At 43.0% G+C, this 23,641-nt stretch overlaps 1 protein-coding gene across 1 annotated transcript; it reads left to right on the forward strand.

Annotated features, from left to right (window-relative positions):
- Nucleotides 1-5,100: 5,100 nt before the first annotated feature.
- On the forward strand, nt 5,101-7,584 carry GJD2 (gap junction protein, delta 2, 36kDa). Its single transcript, XM_006883045.1, has 2 exons — nt 5,101-5,258; nt 6,660-7,584. Exons 1-2 carry the CDS (start codon nt 5,188-5,190, stop codon nt 7,552-7,554), a joined length of 966 nt encoding a protein of 321 aa, XP_006883107.1. The 5' UTR covers nt 5,101-5,187; the 3' UTR covers nt 7,555-7,584.
- Nucleotides 7,585-23,641: the final 16,057 nt, after the last annotated feature.

A 23,641-nucleotide genomic window follows, 5' to 3' on the forward strand; every position in this document is an offset into this window, starting at 1 on the left:
ACTCAGGAGAGGACAAGGTTTTTTGATTGTGGTTCAAAGGATCACTAAGGGTTGTAGTTGACTGGACAGCACCTCACAACAATGGACTTGGAAAACATTAGAGTGTATGGGCTAGTGGAAGAACAACAATCAGAGTCCCTGGGTGGTGACTCTGCAAACAGTTAATGTACTTAGCTATGATCTGATAGCAGCTCAAGACCATCCAGAAGTTCCTCAGAAGAAAGGTCTAGGGAGTTGTTTTTTTTGTGTGTTTGTTTGTTTGTTTTAAATCAACCATTGAAGACTCTATGAAGGAACACAGCTCTTCTCTGACACATAGAGTCACCATGAATAGAGATGATTCAATGGCAATTGGTTTCACTTTTGGTGACAACAGAGGTCATCAGTTGAACTTTCATTCTTACACCTTATATGAAACCCTTATGAGGTTGGAACACAGAGTTGAGCCTGTAAAGGCTGGCTGGTTCACCTTGCGAAGATGTGATTGAGAAGAAAATGATGTTCCAAGAGTACATATGAGACTAGGGAAGATAGAACACAACTGAGGAGTAAACGGAGTTGTTAGTAACATGACATTCTGTCCCTGTTGTAAAATCTTCAACCACCCTCTTTCCCATGCATCCTTGCTTTCCCCCCTCTACAAGGACCACATTTTCTATCCTTGAAAATTGTTTTGCTCTCCAGGACTTTTAATGACCACTTTTATCACTGCTTTTTCCTTAGCTACTCATTTGACTTTCGGCAAGACACTTAATCTCTCTGGGACATTTTTAACATCTATGAAGCAAAAACCCCAAACTCTAGAGTTTTGGGAGTCGATAGGAACTCAATCATAGTTGGGCCTGTAGTGAGTTTTTCACATAGAAGACTGGCAATCTTTCTTCTTCAGAGCTGGTGGATTCAAACTGCCTGCCTTTCGTTAGCAGTACAACTCCTTACCCACTAGACCATCAGAGCTCCCTCCTGTTCTATTATCCATTTAAATAGAAGTTCTCAATCTCTGTTATCAGAGTTCTCATTGTTGCTGAGTACCGTCACATGGAAACAGATTCATAGCTGACCCTCCAGTGGGTTGTTAGAGGCAGTAAATGACATAGGAGATTGCTCAACTTTCTCCCTCATAGTACCCAGTGGATTTTAACTTTGCATTATTTTGTTAGTACTGCAATCCCTCACCACCAACCCACCAGATTCAGTTTTCTGAGCTACTAGGGAGAATTTACCCACAATATGAATAATCATGGATTGAACTGTTCCCCAGTCACACCGCCCTCTTCCTTCCAACCCCCCAAATATGCACTAGAATCCTTGCCCTTACATCTGGGGAAGTGATTGCATTTAGGAATAGGATTTTCTTTATTATGTTATGGGGCCCTAGTGTAGGATATGTTTTAAAGGTCTTTGAGACATAAAAAAGGCAGATCAGGCACAAAGGCAGTGAACACGCATTAAGGAAGACAGAAGCCCAGTCTGGGCTTGAAATCGACCCAAGGGGTAACAGGGTTACAGAAGCTGAGACAAGACCTATCTATCCTGAGGCTAGACAGAGGAAAGACCTGTCCCTCAGCCAGTGCCCTGAATGTGGACTCCTGCTTTCCTATCCTGTCAAAAAGAAATTTCTGCTCTCGAACACCATCCTAAAGAGCTAAGCAGCACTAAGGAGCTAAGACAAGAGCTATCTCGACTTCCCTATGAAAGATTTTAATTTCACAGGTTTATGGTAAGACCTCAGCATCTGTGTACTCTTAATAAGCATCCCCAGATGGTCTGATAGACACCGAAGTTTTTTCTATGAATGGTCTATGAAAGTCTCACTGCTTTTTTTAGTTTTATTTTTCATCTAAACTCATTATTTCAATGGAGTCGAATGGATTTGTTAAAAAGAGCTAGAGGGGGGAAAATCCAAGCTGATTTAAGTGGGGATCTTCAATCAGAGAGTAATGGAGACAGGCAGAATCTAACAAAATGATAATGCCCTGAGGATGCTCAGAGATGCCCAGATCTAGGGAGAGATCCTTTTCCATTTAATGCATTATCATGACAAATTATTGAAAGTTAAGTTGACTGAACTCACTAGTATAATAAAGCATAACAAAGTATGAAATACATTTTAGAAATTGCCTTTAAAATTTAAATAGCTCATTCCTCTCAACGTGTAATGGTGAGATTAGGGTTTTTATTTAAAAAAAACAGGCTAGTTTGTGTAATAGTGTGGACATTGGTAGTTCAGTGGTAGAATGCTTGGTTTCCATGCAGGAGACCTGAGTTCAATTCCTAGACGATGTACTTCACGTGCAGTTACTGCCTGTCTGTCAATGAGGTGCATATTGCTATGATGTCAAAGAGGTTTCAGTGACATTTCAAGACTAGATAGACTACCAATAAATGTCTGGTAAATGCTCAGGTGTGAACCTTGTGGATCACAATGATCTGACCTGTAGCTGATCAAGGGGATAGTGCAGAACTGGGTAGTGTTTCTTTATCTTAGGCGTGCAGTCATCACGAGCCAGAGGCCCAGTCAAGGACAACATTGTAATATCTATGAATCTTTTAAAATATAGGCTTTGTGTACTTATGCTTTTGTGTGTATAATTAGAAATTTCTATAACATCTCCATATATTGAAGCTGTGTTGCATATTAAAGTATATTTCAAGATAATAAAAGAACAACTGACAATTCACTCATAACCAAGTACATTAAAATTGCATTGTGAATATTTCAAATGTATTTCCTGCAACCTGTGTCCTTAGAATCCCATGTATAGAGCAAAATAATTGTGAGCTGTGCCCCCTATTCTTGAGCATTTAAAGAGCCTAAACAGATTTCCCGTGAGCTTTTCTCACCCATTTGCTTATTATTTGAGACCCTTTACTTTTAATTGTCTCAGAGAAAGAGAGGACACAGGGTGCGGGGGGGGGGTGGGGGGAGCTAAGGGAATGGAAGAGAAGCTTGGGGAAGCATACCAACAAGCATACCAACTCCCAGCGGGGGGATCATTATTCCATCTAGCGGCCAATTGAATAATAAAATGTCTCCCCTTGATTTACATTCCTCATTGACCAGGAGACTAAGGAAAGCCTGCCTGAACCCTGACGTTTAGTTTATGCTGTTTGCCAAAACCCCAAACTCATTGCCATGGCAATGATTCCACCTCATAGTGACCCTATAGGACAGACTAAACCTGCCCCTTGGGGCTGCAAGCTTTATGGAAGCAGAGTGCCAGATCTTCTCCCAAAGGAAGGCAAGTGGATTTAAACCTCTGACCTTTCTGTTAGCAGTCAAGGGCTTAACTTTTGACACCACTAGGGTTCCTTCTTACCCCATATGGTTCCATAATTTGGGAAGCCTCCTTTACTTGGTTGCTGTGAAAAGCTACTTCTTGGGGGTAAATGTCGGTCCACTCTAAGAGAGGCTCTCCCTCACCCCTCCCACACTGAAGCTGTGTTGGTGCTTTTAAAGGTCAGCTTATGCATTTAAGTGTATTATGAGTGAGTGGAGTCACATCCACCCTGCACCCCTCTTCCCAAGCCCTGGCCACCAGCTACCCAAGCACCCTGGTTGCTAGGGAACGGAAAGCTCATCTTGGTGTGACTTATGTGATACACATATGTGCTATGATCCCCGTGGGTAATTAGGACAACCGAACAAATGCTAGGATGAGTTCCCAGTCCTTTCACAGGGGTATTTCTAAGAGGGTGGCAACTACTTAGTCCATTGTGCTTTGGTAGATGGCAAAGAAGCACTCCCAGCTACTGTGTTTCTCAGTACTGACCCCTGAGCTAATTAACAGCCTAGTGTGATTGTTTCAGTTTTCAGAGACCAATTAAGCAGTTGCTCCAGACAGAATGGACAACAATATGTAAATGCAAAAACAGAAGCCAGGATCTGCCAGTGGAGGGGAGAAAGCCAAGTAGGGGTGGGTGAGATCAGGGTGAGAGCTCTTTCAGCTGGCAGAACACTGGGTCTCTTTAAATTTAAAACACAGTTTGCTGTGGAAGACCCCTTCTTACTTAAGGAGGATGGAAGGCAGTCAGGCAATCAAAGCCTCTTAGCTTGCGCTGCAGAAAAGACACCTTTAACCATCGCCATCGCCATTGGCTCGCAGCAAGGCACCTGTTAAGTGTCCGTTTATACCTGGACCCCGGTTCTCAGAGGCAATTTCATACCTTCTCTTTACGTTTCAACCTAAACCGATCCTCCTCAGGTCATTTTTACCCCAGTACCGGATTCACAGAAGCACGGAACCGCATTTAACCCCTCACAGACTTACCGTTCTCTACTTGTCCCCCACATTCCCACCCCCCTTCAATGTCTCCACTCAGAGAGGGACCTTCGCTTGTCTCCGCCAAAGGCAATACATACATGCAAGAAGAGGGAGGAACGCGAAAGCAGCGGATAAACTACCTACTCAAGCCCCTCCCCGTTCACCCACGCGTCTGCTCCCGGCTCCCCTGCTCCTGCGGGGACCAGCGGGCAGGTGAGGTTACCTGGGCGCCTCGAGAAACCTCGAGAGGCGCTGCGCTCCTTCCTCTCCAAGTCGCCCCACTCCCCGCAGGCCCCCAGGACTCTGGTCCTCGCTCCCCCCGCGCGCGTTCCCTTCCCCTCAGGCACCGATGCGCAGCGACAGTGGCACAGCGTGCTTGGCTCCCCTCCGCCGACCTGGCGTGACGCAGACGGAGACTACTTAAAGGCGGATTAGAGGCGGCGGCAGCGGATTTCCGAGCCCAGCAGCCCGCTCGCGCGCTCCGCCCCGGCCTCTCCGGCGGCCGCGCGGGACTCCCGGTGCCCACCCGAGCGCCAGGCGCGGGCACTCGTGCTAGACCCCGACTCCTAGAGGAGAGCTGCGCGCGGAGACCTCCCTCCCTCGGGCCAACGAGAGTTCGCACGCTGCCAGCCCCTGCCCCGCCCCTCGCCTGGGCTTCCGTGCGATCGAGACCTGTCCCCGACTTCGTGCCGGCTCTCGGACGGTGCTGACTGCTCCATTTGTCAGACGCGCTTGGATTTCTTTCCCTGCTTCCCTTTTAAGTACATTAAGAGGGAACAGGGATTTTTTAAAAAAATTTGTTTGCTTCTTTAATTGAGGGGCAATTCGCTCCCAATCGGGAGGTGCGGCCCGGGGAGGGGCCAGGAGCGGGAACGTGCCCGGTGCTGCCCACTCTTTGTCTGCTGCCTCCGGATGCACAGCGATGGGGGAATGGACCATCTTGGAGAGGCTGCTGGAAGCCGCGGTGCAGCAGCACTCCACTATGATCGGGAGGTAAGGGCGCTGAGCCGGTCTTCAGCGGGCCCCGTCGGGCGGCCCCTGGGGGAGTCCCTTCTAGCATCCCAGATCAAGGCCTCCAGCCCCCCCAGGACCTGGAGTGTTCTCTGCACCCTCCTTAGCGCCCTTGCTACGTGAACCTGCCCGTATTCCCGGCGGCATTGAGGGATCACTCGACGCCTGTAGAGAGATGCTCCCCTCCTCCAGCTACTCCTGATCAGCTCCCTCATCCCTTCCCCATGAAGCACCACTCGGTTCACTCTTCTCTCTCATCAGAAAAAAAGAATTGCTGGCTCAGCCTTGGTCCCCCACTCTCCAGAGTCAGAGCCAATCTCCATCCGCTTCCCTAAATAGAACCTACAAGGGAGGAAAGATTGTATTTGGACGGAGAAGGGCAAATGGGGAGATGGATTTGCTCTTCTGAGCAGCTGTAGCTCTTTCCAACAAATGCTTATTATGCTGAGCTGCACTGGGCTTTTAAAACTTGCAATTTTAGGGACCCACATATCTAATTGACACACATCATATAATCATAGATATCTGCATGACATAAAGCATTACATGCAATTGTTGTTGTTGTGTACCGTCAAGTTGGAACTGACCCATAGCTGACCCTCCAGCAGGCAATTTATCGCACAAGATGAGATTGTCCATCCTTATTTTGCAAAGCAGCTGGTGAATTTGAACCACGTGCCTTTCCTTACCACTAGGCTACCAGAGCTACTCATGTGTAATAGTCCCTTACATGCAGTAATCATACTGAAAAGAAATACTATAGCTCCCTTATGTGTAATAGTCAAACTGGAAAGAAATGATACAGACACGTGGGGTAGTTAGTGTACTTACTGTCTGCAGATCTTAGAGCATGATTCTCTGTATAGTTATTCCAAGTGTTTTTGCCATAACTGCAGTAATGATGTGTTTTGTGCCTCTAGACATTCCAAGTAGGGCTCTAGGTGCTCCAGTGGTTAAAGCACTCAGCTGCTATTTGGAATCGTCTCACTCTGCAGGAAAAAGATGTAGCAGTCTGTGTCTGGAGATTTCAGTCCTGGAAACCCTTCAGGGCAGTTGTACTCTGCCCTGTATGGTGGTCACTTTAAGTCCAGATTGACTGAATGGCACTGGTTCTTTTGGGTTGTGGCATTCCATATACAGTGAAATCTATCTGATGTAAATACACTGTGTCCAGTATATGGAGGCCTTCCCCTCCCTCCCCACATACCAGCATTCAGGAAGAGGAGTGGGAAAGTGTTTGCCGGATTCAGTTCCTCACAGGGATGGTCAGTTCCCATTGAAGGGACCCTGTAAAGGCTGGAGCAGGGCAGGGAGGAGCAGGGGTTCCCTAAGCCAGTGACTCAGCCCCTGAGAACCTCTATCCCTCCCTCTTCCCCTGCTCAGGATCCTGTTGACTGTGGTGGTGATCTTCCGGATCCTCATTGTGGCCATTGTGGGGGAGACGGTGTACGATGATGAGCAGACCATGTTTGTGTGTAACACCCTGCAGCCCGGCTGTAACCAGGCCTGCTATGACCGCGCCTTCCCCATCTCCCACATCCGCTACTGGGTCTTCCAGATCATTATGGTGTGCACCCCCAGTCTCTGCTTCATCACCTACTCTGTACACCAGTCTGCCAAGCAGCGAGAACGCCGCTACTCCACTGTCTTCCTAGCCCTGGACAGAGACGGCCCTGAGTCCATGGGAGGTCCTGGAGGAACTGGGGGTGGAAGCAGTAGCGGGAGCAAGCGAGAAGACAAGAAGTTGCAGAATGCCATTGTCAATGGAGTGCTTCAAAACACGGAAAACACCAACAAAGAGACAGAGCCAGATTGTCTAGAGGTTAAGGAGCTGAACCCGCACCCATCGGGGCTCCGCACTGCCGCACGATCCAAGCTCAGGAGACAAGAGGGCATCTCCCGCTTCTACATCATCCAGGTGGTGTTCCGAAATGCCCTGGAGATTGGGTTTCTGGTGGGTCAGTACTTCCTCTATGGCTTCAGTGTCCCAGGGTTGTACGAGTGTGACCGCTACCCCTGCATCAAGGAGGTCGAGTGCTATGTGTCCCGGCCCACGGAAAAGACCGTCTTTCTAGTGTTCATGTTTGCTGTGAGCGGCATCTGTGTGGTGCTCAACTTGGCTGAACTCAACCACCTGGGATGGCGTAAGATCAAGCTGGCGGTCCGAGGGGCTCAGGCCAAGAGGAAGTCAGTCTATGAGATCCGTAACAAAGACCTGCCCCGGGTCAGTGTTCCCAACTTTGGCAGGACTCAGTCCAGTGACTCTGCCTATGTGTGAAAAGGGGTTGGATAACGAGGGGATAACAAGTATCATCACATGACTACTTGAGGATGGCTGTGGCATGCCCTCGCTTTTGTGACTCTCACCATTAAGATGTAAGAAAAGGCTGGTTGAGAGAAGACCTTGCATCAATGGGAGAGGAGAGAAAGTAGGACCATTATCGTGTTTCACACCGTGGATCCAACAGAGACAAATGGGTAGAGTGATGAGATGGACTTCTTCGGGCCTTTGTCCTTTATGGCCCAGCCTGATCCTGATGACAGTGGACTTGCACAGCTGCTGAACAGGACTTAGTTCTGCTCAGCTCTGTATCCTGGTAAATGGTGTGAGCCAAACGCTTTTTTGGGTACAAATTTGGTGACCTGTGTCAACAAATCTCTTCACCCCGGGCTGCAGGACAAGCATCCTTGAGGCATCCTTCATGTACCTCCATCCGCATGCCCCTCTTTCTCAACCCAGGATAGCATGCCGGCTTTATTTTTTTTTTTCCCTGAATCTGGCCTTACAGTATACTTAACCCAGTTTATCTGCAAAATGGAGAGAATTATCACATGAGGTTGCTGTTTTGGAGGATGGCCATGGCAGAGCTTTGCATTAGAGCCCCTTCAAAATGGCCCTCAGTCATTATGAAAACCTTAGGAATGTCTGAGTATTTCCAGTTTTCTAATTCAAACTGCACTGGTGCTGTTTATTACGGGAGGGGGTGGGAGGGAGGGAGGGGACTGCAATATGCAATTACATCACTTCTGTGCGATGGTTGTGACACTGTTAGGCATGTGGTTATGAGCTTCAGGATATTCTGCCTTCCAGCTTGTGGACTTCGGGTAATGTTAAAAGGACCTTGTCTTTTCTGTTCTCTTGTTTAGTACTGAGGGTGTCTATCTGAGCCACAGAGTTGACTGGTATATGTCACTTGCTTTCCTACAGTTCTATTGTGCAACACAGCTGCACATCATTTTGCCATGGTTTGAATTTACCTGTGTGCTCACACCAGAGACCTTAATCAGCACATGTCAGTCCTAATTTCCTGCTTTATCAGTTATTTTTTTAAAAAACACACACAGAATCACTGGCTTAAAAAAAAAGAACAATGCACCACACACACAAAAAAATAACAACAACAAACCCCAACCTGGAACTAAACACTATTGGCTAACGTGTTTACCATTTGAGATATATACCAAAGGCTCAAAAATCCATTGCTTTGGACTGTGTATATGTTTCCTTTTCTCTGCTCTTATTAATTTAAGTGCCATATTGTACCTTTCATATCCTTTGTGTATTTAGTTAAAGCATTGGCCAAGAATAACATTTGGATAATGTGTTTTTATGAAGCCCTGTTTTCTTTTCATTACCATTATAGTTTTTGTTTTAGATATGGACTTGGTGTAACACACAATGAAGATTTATTTAAAATAAAGTTCTTGCCTTTTTTTTCTTTGTAAAGTGGGAAGAGTATTCTTTTTTTTTTCTATTTTGATTGAGGTTCTCTTTTTAAAACTATTAAAAAATATGCAGCCAATATAACACTGGGTAAAAGTTGAATGAAGGATGAATAGAATTTAGCAATAAGATCTAAGCAATCACAAACAGAACAGAGATAGATACACTTTATGACAGCCTAGAAGAATGTAGTGAGATATTCAAACAGTGATATTTACTAACTTCTTTACATTTTCATTCAAATGATCTCTTGTCTAAGGGTACTTCTTATAATAGAGATGCCAGTGATGTATCAGCATAGCTCATTTCAAAAACAGAATTTTATCCTTTTCTACTGCTCTTTTCCTACTTTGACTTATGAGATTTCATGAGGTATTTGGTGCTCCCAATAATCTCTTTATGGCCTGATGTTTAAAATGATGATAACTCCGTAATCAAACAGAACATTTGGTTCAGCACAGTCCAGGAGAACTTTCTGTGATGGAAAAAATATTCTTTCTCTGTGTTGTTAAATATGGAAATGACTCTCTGTATGTGACTAGGTTGCTCTGGATGTTAGTTGTTGCATCAGTTAGTCAGTGCTGGCTTATCACAACCCTCTGTGTATAGACTAGAATTTCTTCATAAGTTTTGAGGCTGTGATCTTTGGAAAGCAGCGAGGCACACATTTGTTCCAGCACACCTCTAGATTAATTTGAAGTGACAATCTTCCAAATGATAGTTTAGTGCTTAACTATTTGTGCTACCCAGGTACCCTTTCATGACTATAAACCCTAAACTGAAAAAATATCACTACTATCAAGCCAGTTTTGATTCATGTTGTTGTTGATTGCCTTCGGTCAAGCACAACTTATAGCAACCATGTGAACAAAAGGCCTGAAACCCCTCTACAACTATAGACATTTATCAAAGTATATAGAGTTTCCGGAGGTAAGTTGTTTAGAAAGTGGATGCCACTCCTACTATATGATGGAGCAGAACCTTCCCAAGGCTGCAAATCTTTCTGACAATATTCCCACTTTTCTTCCCTACAGGACAGCCAGTAAATTTGAACTGCCCACCTTGGCGTTTGTCACTGAGTGCTTTATGACTGCCCCATCAGGGCTACTTTATGTGACTCTAACCCACTGCCTCCAAGTTGATTCTGACTCAGGGAGACCCTCCAAAGTGTTTCCAAGGCTGTATTTCTTTACAGGAGCAGACTGTTTCATCTTTCTTTCACAGAAGCATTGGTGGATTTGAATTAATACCCCAACCTGTAAGTGCAGAACTCTAAAAAGGTGATTAGTATGACTGAGGAACTGAACTTCTAATGGGGATTTTGTTTTAATGAATGATTTTAAAAGTGAAATGGCCATGTGTAATTTGCTGCTACTTCATTATACAGTCTAGTTCTAGGCTTTTAATAAAACATTTCTTACAGGGTATTTTATTTTCCTCCCCCAAGAAAAGACAGACGCTTACTTTTGGCATTACTTTTGAGCCACAACGTCTGAGGACAGTTTTTGGCAGTGTGCTGACACGTGGCTCAGGTCAGCAGTTTGAAGTCTCTTCTCAACTTGTTAATGCTACTTGCCTTGTAACTCCAGTGGACACTTGGTCTAAATGTTGTGAAGTAGCTGAGGAAATTCCTTGGTGATTAAGTCTTAAGCTCAATTGTAGCAGCTTTTAAATATGGTAGCACAGATGCTAATTTTAGAAAGAAAATACGTTTCTTTCTTTCTGTAAATGTCTCTTTTCAGTATAAATAGGCAGTGGAAGATGATCATCTTTGAGTAAAGAAATGGAGCTGCCTCTGTTTTGTGTTTGGAAAGCTAAAAATGTTTTAAGACATTACCCAGAAATGGAGGAAGAGTGTTGCTTGAGAGCTCTCAGCATATGCTCGGGTGTGAAAGAAACAGGAATCTGTGTGGAAAACAAGGGCTGTTGCATTTATGCCTTGCTGTAGGGTTAGAAAACGACAGAAATGTTTCCCGGTAGAGAAGTATTCCATGTCCTTGTGGCTGATCTATTTCAGTATTTTGATGTTTCCAAACACCCAGAAATGGCAATGTTATTAATTCACTTGTTAGTAACATAGAAAGGAACTCACCTTCCTCTTGGTATATAGAGTTATCCTTCAGAATGACAAATGTGAGTCAGCCTTTGATTCTTTTACTTTCTGTTTAACAAAAGAAAGAGACTAATGGTTTGGTGGTTCATGTAAATGTGCGAAGGACATGACCTTAGTCTTCCTTGTGAGAGGACAGCTTCTATATGAGTGAGAGCTCTGAGTTTATGAGTGTTTTGGTGAAATATAGGTCTTCTTGGTATACTGGTCGTAGTTGCGGTGGCAAGGTGGGGGATGTATTTGTGTTGTATGTGTACGCACTGGTTGGGTAGCTGGATATAGTGCGAGAACTGGCTTTAAACTTGTGGAAGCTGGAAGAACTGAAGCTACTTAGCTAAAGAAAAGAGATTCAACATTTAACAACCCTGAAGTATATTAAGGGTTGAAAAATGTGTAGGATAGCAAATACACCCTCTGAGCACAGAAGCTGGAGGGAAAGGACTGAATTTAATATCAGAGCGGCAGTGGGATGTAGGTGCAGTTAGAAAAGCACTAGAAAGAACAAGAGTGTCTTTTATGTCTACTTTTTCCAGAGCTCTTTCTTCTGTGCTTCCCATCACCTCTCTACATTGGACTTCTTCCTCTTTACTCATAAAAAGTCAGTTTCAATGTTCTCATATGCAGATACTATTCTCAACTCTCCCCTTCTGAGCCGTCGTAAAATCTTCCTGTCGCTTTGTGTCACTTGCTGCCTGATCATGAGAAGTTTCTAGTCAGTGTGTTGTCTCTTGGAGGTAGTTCCTGTGACTTACCCATATTTGACATTTGTTGCCCCTTTCATATGTGCTGCCAGAGAGGAAGAAACCTTAATCTTCTGGTGGGGAACAGTCTTAGAGAGTAAGAGTGTGTAAAAGTGGAAAATGTATTATTAAATAAGGAAGGGAAGTCCTTTATTTTACAATAAGGGAATTGAAAGATCTAAAATCAAGATGGTGAGTTGCTTTGAAAGTAAGGTAGCCATTCTTCTTGGAGAATGGAAATGTTTAGGAAATAATCAGACTGGTTTTACTTTTAAAACCTGTTGAATATTTTAAAATCTCTAAGTACTTTTATGGAATCCACAGTGGTCTAGCTTCTTTGGTGATTTGCATCTTCGAACCACTCGAAGGGAGAGATGTGACCAAGCTCCACCTGTGTAATTTACAGCTTCAGAAACCCAGAGGGGCTTGTGGGCAGCTATGAGTCCACTCCAGCTCAATGGCAATGAGTATTAGTTGAGTTGTGTGGTTGAGGGATTATATTATTTATTGTACAAGCAGAGATGCTTTTGAGAAGAAATAGGAGCTAACAGAATGGATGGGACTCTGGCGGTGCAATGGTTAAGCACTCAGCTATAACTAGCGTTTGGTGGTTTGCATCTAACCATTTGGTCTGTATGAGAAGAGATCATAAAGAGTTCGTCTAGGAAATCTATTGGGCAATTCAGTTCTATCACTGTAGGATTGCTTAGGGTCGCAATCAATTTGATGGCACACTCAAAAAACAACTGAATGAAACATCAGGACAAGTAGGTAAAGAATGTATCTATTTATAGCTGGCAAACCAGATTGTAGGGATGACAATATGACAATAAATAGCTATTGAGCTTTTGCTTCAGGGCCTAGAATTTAAGATACAAGAATAATAGAACCCGATTCTTACTAAAGGAGTCCTGGTCGCCTAGTCTACATTTATGTGATTCACTGATAACCTAGAGGATGATGGTTTAAATCCACCAGGTGACCCACAGTAGAATGATGGACAGTTTCCTCTAAAATTTTCAGCTTCGGGGACCTGGTGGAGAACCACAATGTGGGGATTAATTTGACTGCAGTGTGCTTGGGTTTGGTTTTTTGGGGAATAATTCTCATTCTGTGCATCATAAGCCATGGTACCCAACAACAACAGAAAGACTTCAGAGCAACTCATCCAACAAATAGGTTTGAATTTATATCAATTATAATGGAAAAACATGACAAGTTTTTAAGGTAAGTACTCCATAACATTTGGGTCCATATTTTGTGTGCATTTAAAAATGTCAAGAATAAGCTTCTTTTCTTTTTTTTTCTCCCCAAATTTCAGTAAGGGAAGAAACATTTGATCAAATCAATTCAAGGACAGCTTTTTTGGTGGAAGTATATTTGATAGAGAGTTGGCATGAGAAGAGGTTAGATAATCATTGATTGGCTGCACGTGGGGAACAATGTCTACTTAAAGGTTGTTAAATTTCTCTGTTGTTTTTGTTACTTGTGGTGTGTGATCCTTTGTGTACGAAATAAAACTGATCCACAGGGTTTCAAAGCTCTGACTTTTCATAAGCAGATAACCAGGCCCGTCTTCCAAGGTGAGTGTCTTTGGGTAGGTGCCTCTTAAACTGCCAACCTCTGTAACCCTATATGCCACCTCTCCTAGGACTGCTTAAAGGTCAATAGGCATTCTTAAGACTGATAGCTGGGGACATTTCCCAGGAGGGTCTGTCATGCTCATTGAAGCCTCTTGAAAACTTATCAAAACATTTTATCATGGATGCTCATTACCTCCCCAATGGAGAGCCGACTGTATTAACCACAAAGCTTGCTCTAGTTCTGACTGGATCACTTTTCTTCCTCTTTGCTCCCAAAGTAGGTGGACTGGCTCTCAGTGGAGGTCAATAGAAGGCTTCCCTAAGGGGATGAAATCAGAGGTTTTTATCAGATAAGATTTATGACATGAAGTGCAATAAGGCATTCCAAGAAAAGGCCTGCTGTACTCAAAACAGGAGCAATGAGAAAATTAACCTGCCCAGACCGGAGAGCCCACAGAAGGAAATGAGTGAGATAGGGGTGGAAAGATGGACAGGACCAATTGTGAAGGGCAGCTATACCCAGCTTAGAAGATGTGTTGTATCTTATGGAGAAAATTGAGTGAGAGGAGAGGGTACAGAGATGTTTATGTAAGAAAGTAAAAGCTTCCATTTTTAAGGAGAGTAACTAATTTTTCTGTGGGTGGGGGAACAGAAATGGGTTACATGGGAATCCTACTTAGGAGGCTGTTTTAACAATGAATGTAAATAATTTTTAAAAACTCAGACTAAGTAATTGTTGTTAGGATGGCAGAGGAAAGGGGGGACTGTTTAAAAGTGAAATACATTTTAATTTTAAAAGTAATACATGTTTATAACTTAAAAAAGTATCAAACGGGACAAAGGGGTGTACAATAAAGGTTATGACCCTCTTCTTCCTTTGTCAAGTCTTCAGTGTCTCATCAATGATCAGAAATGATCAAAGAAACCCAATTTCTTACATGAGGCAGTGATTTTTATGATGAAAAGTGGACAGTATTGGTGACTGGATATAAAAATGTGAAGGATAGGAAGCTGGGGTTTACAGTGTGATTTCTGTCATAGGAGTCTGCGTGGGTAGTGACTTCATGCAATATTTGGTCCTGTTCTTTTCCATTACTCTTTTTCTGGAAAGCGCTCATGTTCTGTACAAATAGAAGGAGAAACTAGTTGCCATATCCAGAGGGGTGGGGAAATGACTACCAAACCCTACCAAGTCATGAAGTCTACAAAAGAAACTGGGACTAGCTCTGGTTGCCTCTTGGCAAGAAGCTGTGCTGCAGTCCTCAAGGTGTGTGGTTTGAATCCACTAGATGCTTTGCTGGAGAAGGAGGGGCAATCTCCTCCTGTGTTAGTCAGATCTGACACACACACACACACACAATTACACACACACACACACACAATTGTTGTGTAGGAAAGAATTTAGACCATAACTGATGCCCTGTAAATACTAGGGGAATCTGAAAGTCACTCTGGACATTAATAAACCAAGCCATTTCCCAGCATTGATTCAATTCAGAAGACCTTCCAATAATGGGGGAAAAGAGCTAGGAAAGATCAAGACTCTGTAGAAAGGACACTGGCTCAGCTGACTCCACTGGATAGAGAAGTGGTACAGCCAGAGGGTCATCTGTGTAGGTGACCTTGGACTTAGGAATTCAAATCTCTGGATGAAAGTTCCAGAGATCTGTGCTAACCAATCTCTCAGATGAGGTTTCCATGTAGTAAAGTTTGAGAACCAATAGATTAGAAATTTTAGTGAAACTCCAATCAACTCAATTACAGTGGTTTTCAGCTCTGACAGCACAATGAATTGGTTAATATTTAGAATGTACTAATGCCTTGGTTAAACTCAGACCACTCAAACAAGAATTTTTTTAATGCTGTACTGTAGGCATCAATAATATATATTTTATCATTCATTCCTTGGGATTCCTAGGAATGATTTCTAGGGAGCTCTGGGGGCCTCGCGGTAAGAAGCTGTGCTGTATTCCCAAACGCATGTGGTTTGAAACCACCAGCTGCCCATGGGAGAAAGATGGAGAATCTCCTCTTGTGTGACTAATTGCCTCTGAAGACCCACTGGAGGGTCAGTTATGGGTCAGATCTGACTTGAAGGCAAATAAAAACAACAACAGGGGATGTCAATATATAGTTAAGGCTAAGGATAACTGAGTCTAAATCATTAGCAAGGGATTTTATCAAATATTTGGAATAGAAACTGAAAAGAAAGAAAAGAGAAATGTAAGGCTCTGGTAATTAAGTTGTTCCTGTTTGATAAATACATTCGAAGGTAAAGGTGAGAACATATAGATGGAAGATTAACAACAATTTCTAGAGCTTTGGGAGTAAATGCAGTGGCTGTGCTGGGGGTGAAAGAGGCTGACCAAGCTTAGAACCTGAGATGGATAGATAAGGAGAAGCAGCCCAGGAAGGAGGTTGAGCATAATGAGCTATCCAAGGAAAGTTGGAAAGTGGTCCCATAACGTTAAGGGAACAAGAATCTCAGCGTAGAAGAGTTGTCTGTACTACATGGCACAGAATTCCTAGATAAAAGATTTAACAATACCTGATAGATTTGGCAATTGGAAAGTCAACATCAACCATTATAAAAGTTACAACCAAGTAAGGAAGGAGAAGCCTGTGAGTTGCTGACTGAGAAATGAGAAAGTAGACACAATTAATTCAGGCCATCTTTGCCTAGATAACTTCAAACTTCCTTAAGGCTGGAAAGAAGCAATTAGAAGACTAAGAAAAAGGTAATTTTTCATTCGTGTTTCAGCCATATTCAGTTCAATGAGATATCATGAGGCAGCTTTGTGGCCTCTCAAAGGTTATGCCCAGTTAGCAGACTTTGCATCTGTTTTATTCAAGCAAAGCTGGTTGAACTAAGTCTGTGTAAGCAGTTGTGGCGAAATGTATACAATGACTTTTGTTTCCTTAGAGTGCTGAGCTCTCCAGGAAAGGATAAAAGCCCCTCTGGGCCAAATGGATAAGCACATGGTTGTGAATCAGATCCATGATTCTCATAGCAACTGTCCTGCCTCTGACTGCTGTGTAAGTGGAATTGTGACAATTAATTCTGCTCTTCCTCCTAATTGCTCTTTCAGAGACATCAAATATTCTCTAAAATATATTTATTTGACTTAAAATACACTTTGTCTTCCCAATCCCACCATTTTCTCTGGAAAGGTCCAATATCAGCAATTTCAAGCAGGAAAAAGGTCTTTAAATTTATTCTGTTTACTGTTTTCTTGAGTATTAGTAATGTACAAAATTTTGGACCAGGTGTCACAAGAGATAAAAGACAAGTATGGTATAGTCTTTTCTCTCACATTGCCCACAATCAACCTGAGGGGAAGAAGTCATCCTAATAAAGGAGCTCTGGTGGCTTGAGTGGTATAGAATTGTGCTGCCAACCCAAAGACACAAGGTTCAAATCTCCCAGCTGCTCCTCTGGACAAAGATCTCCTCCTGTGTAATTAACTCTTCTGAAAACCCACTCTGAGTTGGTTCCAACTTGATGGTACATAACAATAATAAGGAAGAATGTGATCTGTGCCATATTCAAGGCTTGGATTATCTAGTTCTGAAAAGGGAAACATGTCCACAATATGTGAGTTGTGGTAGGGGAGAGATACAAAAAAAACTTCACTAAGATGGTACTGAGTGGAGTATTCTGGAAGAAGAGAGTGCCAACTTCTAATTGGAAGGATGCTGTCGTTAAGTGCCATTGAGTCGTAGACAACTCATAGCGACCCTCTGAGCAAAAGACCTGAGCACTGTTTATAGAGTTTTCTAAGGCAAGCCGTTTCAGAAGTGGATGCCACTCCTGTTTCCAAGCTTGTTTGAGTTGGGAAGCTCCAGCCAACACTGTCCACCATGAGTAACTATTATCGCATTTGGTACATCACTGTGACAGTGTTCAGCATCACATCAACCACAAGTTACCTCTGTACAGCAATGCACAGACCATTGCTATACCACCTAGAAGAATGTTTGGGAAAAAAAAAATTTAAACCAGGTCTGAGGCCCACAGATTAAAATCACCCACCTTGGGCTTGATAGCATAACTTTCTGTCCACTAGGCCAATGTAGCTCTCTCTAAACTGTCGTTGTTATTGCTGCTAAGTGCTGTCGAGTCATAGACGATTTGTAACAACCCTATGAATGAAAGACCTGGGCACTGTTCAGGGTTTTTAAATAAGGAACCTTAAATAGGAGGCCTTATCACATCGCCTCACTTCCCTCAGTGAATCAACATTCCACTCTACTGCTCACCAATCCCAGCCAACAGCTTCCATAGAACCAGATCCTGTAGATGACTTTCAAACTGTCTCCAGTGCCATTGGAAAGATAAAGGCTCCAATTCACCAACATGTAACTTGGAAGAGAAGTCTGAGGGTCTAATTCTGAAAAATAAGCCATTGAAAAAGTCTACGGTCAGTTATTGGTTGGAATGAGCTAGAAATGACTCATTGACAACTGCTATTGGTTTGGTACGGTTGCTATTGCTGTTAGGTGGTGTTGAGTCAAGTACGTCTCCGCGACCCTGTGAACAACAGATCTGAATCCTGTCCTATCCTGTGTCATCCTCGCCATCTTGATGCACTTGAACCCATTGCTGCTGCCACTATGTAAGTCCATCTCAATGAGGGGTGTCTTCCTCTCTTTCATTGACCTGCACCCTTCCAAGCATCATATCCTTTTTCAAGGAATAGCCTCTTCTGGCAACATGCCCAAAGTACGAGAGACAGAGCTTTGCCATCCTTGCCTCCAAGGAGCACTCTGGCCTCACCTTTTCTCAGACATACATGTTCATTAGCAATCCTACGAACAACGGATCTGAACCTAGCCCTGTCCTGTGCCATCCTCATCATCTCTGTCCTGCTCAAACCATTGTGGTAGGCACTGCTAATCCATCTTTGAGGGTCTTCCTCTCTCCACTGACCCCCCATCTTCCCCAGCATGATGTTCCTCTCTAAGGACTCATTCCTTCTGAAAACATACCCCAAATAAGAAGAATGGTATAAAGTCACAAAGAATAGAGATGAATTTGTAAAGTGAGCTCAGCTGGGTTGTGCATGAGCTATAGCGAGTGACTCTGAAGTTTGTAGCTAATGGAAAGAGCTGCCTTTCAACAGAGCCCCTTAACTCAGTCCCTTTGAGTACTTCCAGGCCCCCAGGCAACAGCCTCATGTTCCCGTTCTGACTATGCAGAGGCTTCTCCACTCATTTCATGATAAGCTTTGATTTGGAAAACATATTTCAATCTCAACAGTAAGGGATTGGAACAAATACCCAGGGTGACGGTTGGGGATTTGGCAGCATGGCCCCATTAACATTAGTGGGAGTTAGTCTACTAAATCCCACACACCGAACAGAATCCTCGTGCTTAGTCACCACGGTGACCTTTCTGCTGTAAATTGATACAATATTTCAGAATTACTTAGAACCGATTAAGCTTTGTAGCATCCCCCTGCTCTAAAAGGAAAATCTTTCTGAAAATTGCTGCTATGATGACTGCAATATATGTATTTGTGGGTAACCCTGGCCAGTAGGAACATATGGGCACCTAAAAATAGACCAGGTGAATTCTGAAACCTCTGAGATTCAGGGAACTTTATCTGCTGTACCTGTTTCTAGGTGGGGCCAAGTTGTTTTTTTTAAAAAAATTTTATACTGATTTATTTATAAAGTTTGAATACACAGTTTTCCACAAAAGATCCTTTCCATTTCCTTCACATCCCCCATTAAATTGTGCAACTCTATGGTTAACACCCTCCTCCCTCATCCTCACCCCTCTGCTTCACCCCTCCCCCTCCCTTGGATCCTCACATTCATTCTACAATAATGGTTGTGTACAGTATTCGTCATTGTGGAACTGAGTTCACTCACCATAATACTCTCCAGTCCCTCCTAAATTAGGTAGGAATTTACAAAATCATTGCTCCTGCATGCTGTGTAGTATTCCATTGTATGAATGTACCACAACTTCTCAATCCATTCATTTGTGGTTGGACATCTGGGCTGTTTCCATGTTCTTGTGATGGTGAATAACACTGTTACAAACATTGGTGTACAAGTCTCCATTTAAGCCTCAGTTCTCATTTTCTTGGGATATATTCCAAGCACTGGAATAGCTAGGTCATATGGAATATCTATGTTCACCAAACCAGAGTTGTACCATTTTACAATCCCACCAACAATGTATAAGAGTTCCTATTTTGCCACATTCTCTCCAACATTTATTATTTGCTGTCCTGTTAAACTTTATCACTGCTATTGGAGATAGTATCTCATTGTGGGTTTGATTTGCATCTCTCTTATTGCCAGTGATTGGAGTATTTCTTCATGTTCCTGTTGGGGCCAAGCTTTTTGCAAATGATTGTTTTCTCTAAAGAACTTTTTTTTGTACAGTGTTGTCTTTAGCCTCCTTTTTTTTTTATTTTGCCAAAGACAAGGAACTGAAATCTAACTGGTTTAAATATTCCATTCAAGATTTTAATCACAAGAAATTTATGCCAAATATTTGCCATGCTGTAAGTCCCATAGTTTACATGTTGCTTTTGTTCTGTATCATCAAGTTGGAAGCGGCTTATTCATTATTGACCCTCCAGTGAGATTTCAGAAGCTTTAAGTTGCATAAAAGGAGAATTCCCATCTTTTTCCAAAGGAGCGGTTAGTGGGTTTGAACCATGTGTCTTAGGGTTGACAGTGTAACTTATTACCACTGAATTTCTTTATTTAATCTTTGTAATCCTCCCATAAAGAGATTGTTCATTATCTTAACACCCATTCCTAAGGTGATGAGGAAATCAAAACATGTGCATTCTGAATTAGCTTGCCAGGTCATGTAATTGTTATATGGTGACAACTGGAGGCAAGTTTTTAAACAAAACAAGGGGATGTTGTTGTTGACTGCCTTCGAGTTGAGCATGGCTCACAGTGACGCTATGAACAAAAGGCCTGAAGCCTCTCTACAACTATCGACATTTATCAAAGTTCATAGAGTTTCCAGAGGCATGTTATTTAGGAAGTGGATGCCACTCCTGCTTCCAAACCTGTTATAGAATGTTATTGTTGCCATTGTGTCACCTGTGATATATAGTGACCCTACATACAGCAGCTCTAAACCCTTCCCTGGCCTGAGCCAGTCAGTCTCACTAATTCCAACACACCAACCCCCATTGCCCCAGTTACTGTATCAATCCATCTCATCCGGGGTCTTCCATTCCTGAGCTGTCTATCCACCCTTCTAAGCATGATGTCCTTCTCCAAAAACAGATCTCTCCTGGCCATGTGCCCAAAGTAAATGAGGCAGAGCTTCAAAACCCTGGCCTCCAAGGAATGATTTGCTTTCACCCTTTCCAAGACAGACCTATTTGGTTTTTTGGCAGCTTATGATAGATTTGAAACTCTTCTCCAGCACCACAAATCGAAGGCATCTAATTCTTTTTTTGTCATCCTTAGTCATTGTCCAACTCTCCAAAGCATAACAAGTAATTGAGAAGACCATGGCCTGGTTGAGGTGCACCATTGTATCTATACTGACATCGTTGTTCTTCAGCACTCTGGAGAGGCCCATGACAGTAGATTTTCCCAATGCAATTTGTCTTTTGATTTCTTGACTGCTGGTGTTAAAAGTGTTGATTGTGGATCTGAGCAAGATAATTGAGCAAGTAATTGCTATCAACCTCAATCTCTTCTCTATGTACTACGGTGCTTCCAATTGGCCCAGTTGTAAGAATAGTTGTCTTCTTGATGTTGAGCTTCAATGCATATTGAAGACTATAGCAGTTGACTTTTTGCAGGAAGTGCTTCAGGTATTCTTCAGTTTCAGCAAGCAGGATTGTGCCATTTGCATATCATAGGTTATTAATGAGTCTTCCTCCAATCTTGATGCCACACTCCTCCTCATAAAGCCCTGCTTCCCAAATGATCTGTTCTGCATACAGATTGAAGAAATATAGGGACAGGATACATCCCTGATGCACTTCTTTCCTGATTTTGAACCATGCAATGTTTCCTTGCTCTGTTCTGAGAACCACTTCTTGGTCCAAGTATAGGTTTCATGTAAGCATGATCAAGCGTTCTGAAATTCCCATTTCCCTCAAGGTTAGCCACAATTTATTCATTGGGGAAGCAGGGATTTATGAGGAGGAATGTGGCATCAGGATTGGAGGAAGACTCATCAACAATCTGTATTATGCAGATGACAAAACCTTGCTTGTTGAAACTGAGGAGGATATGGTATCTCATTGTGCTTTTGATTTGCATCTTTCTTCTTCAGAATGATTTTGAACATTTCTTCATGTGTCTGTTGGCCATCTGTATGTCTTCCTCTGTGAAAAGTCTGTCTTTTGTCCATTTTGTAATCGTGTTATCCATCTTTTACTGGTTATGTGACTCTTGTCTGAAATGATATTACCAAATGTGTTTTTCCAATCAGTAGGTTTTCTCTTCACCCTATTGTAAAAAGTTTTTGATGTGCACAGGGATTTAATCTTTAGACGATCCCATTCATCAATTTTATCCTCTCCTGGTCTTACATTTCCAGCTGTATTTGTCAGCCTCTTTTTACCATAGGCTAGGTAGGCCTTCTAAGTTTGCTCTACTTCGTCTCTTATGATTTTTATGGTTTGGGGCTTGAGTGATGGTTTTTTAAAAAAATAAAATAGACGCAGAGACAAGTGATAGAGGAAGGATGGGCCTGTGTCAATGGAAATAAATTGCACCTGTAAGTCAAAGATTACCAGAAGCCACCAGAAGATAGGAGATAGAAATGGAACAGAGTTTTTCTCAAAATCTTCTGAGGGATTGATACAACGAAATAGCTGTTTTAGACATCTTGCTTCTGGAGTTGTGAAACAAATATTTCTTTCCTTTTCTTTCTCTTTTAATTGTGGTTTGAGGGAAGGTTTGTTGTTGTTGTTGTTAAGTGCTGTCAAGTCACAGGCAACTCATAGCGACCCTATAAAGAAGAGTCCTCGACGCTTGGGTGCTTTTCATCCTCTCTCCAGGTTCATAGGGTTTCCAGAGGCAAGCTATTATGGAATTGGATGCCACTCCTCCTTCCGCACTTGTTTTAATTGGGAAGCTCCAACCCGCTCTCTGTCCGCATTGAGTAACCAACCATTAATGCATTTGACACATCAGTGTCACAGTGTTCAGCCTCACAGCAACCAAAAGTGACCGCTGTACAACAACTTGTACACCTGGGCTATGCAACCTAGAGGAATGTCTGAACAAAAACAGTGAAAGACAGACCTGAGGGCCCCAGATTAAAAGTTACCCACCTTTGGCTTGGTAGCATCGCCTTCTGTCCGCTGGGCCAGCTAATCTCTCTTTCTGTGGTGATATTATTGTTGTTAAGTGCTGTCGAGTCTCAGGCAACTCATAGCGACCCTATGAAGGAGAGTCCTCGACGCTTGGGTGCCTTTCATCCTCTCTCCAGGTTCATAGGGTTTCCGGAGGCAAGGTATTATGAAAGTGGATGCCATTCCTGCTTCCAAGCTTGTTTTAATCACAGAGCTACACCTCACTTTCTGTCCACACTGGGTAGCCAGCCATTAAGACATTTGACACATCAGTGTCACAGTGTTCAGCCTCACAGCAACCACAAGTGACCGTGGTACGACAACATGTACACCTGGGCTATGTGACCTAGAGGAATGTCTGAACAAAAACAATGAAAGACAGGCCCAAGGGCCCCAGATTAAAAGTCACCCACCTTCGGCTTGGTAGCATCGCCATCTTTCTACTCAAGCCTGCCGTGCCTCAAGGAGACAGAGTCCGGATTCAGCTGACATTAAATTTCCCAAAACCCTAGGTAGGACACGACCCTTCTGGTTCTTACCAACCCGGCAAGCCCAAATGCTGGCAAAGTCGAGTGAAGGTTTACAAAGAATTTTTTTTCCACCCAAACAATAATACACATTTTGTTCAGTAACATGAATTTTAATACCACAATGTAACCACACCTTTTTTACTTCCTTCCTGTGGTCCTGATTTCCATTAGTACTTCGACACCTCTCTGTACCCTCCATTTCCTTGGTATTATTTAATGATATTTTGTGATCCCCTTATTGGATATTGCCTTTCTCTCCACCTATCCTCATAGGAGTTTTTATATCTATTTACTAATTTTAACTCCCTTCTAGATCTCTTCCCAATTCTGGTAACCATTCAAGGACAACTGTGTATATAAAGCTTTCCTTAGTTTTTAA

Source organism: Elephantulus edwardii, unplaced genomic scaffold (assembly GCF_000299155.1).
Source record: "Elephantulus edwardii isolate Elephantulus edwardi_28Jun2011 unplaced genomic scaffold, EleEdw1.0 scaffold00026, whole genome shotgun sequence".
Lineage (NCBI taxonomy): Eukaryota > Metazoa > Chordata > Mammalia > Macroscelidea > Macroscelididae > Elephantulus > Elephantulus edwardii.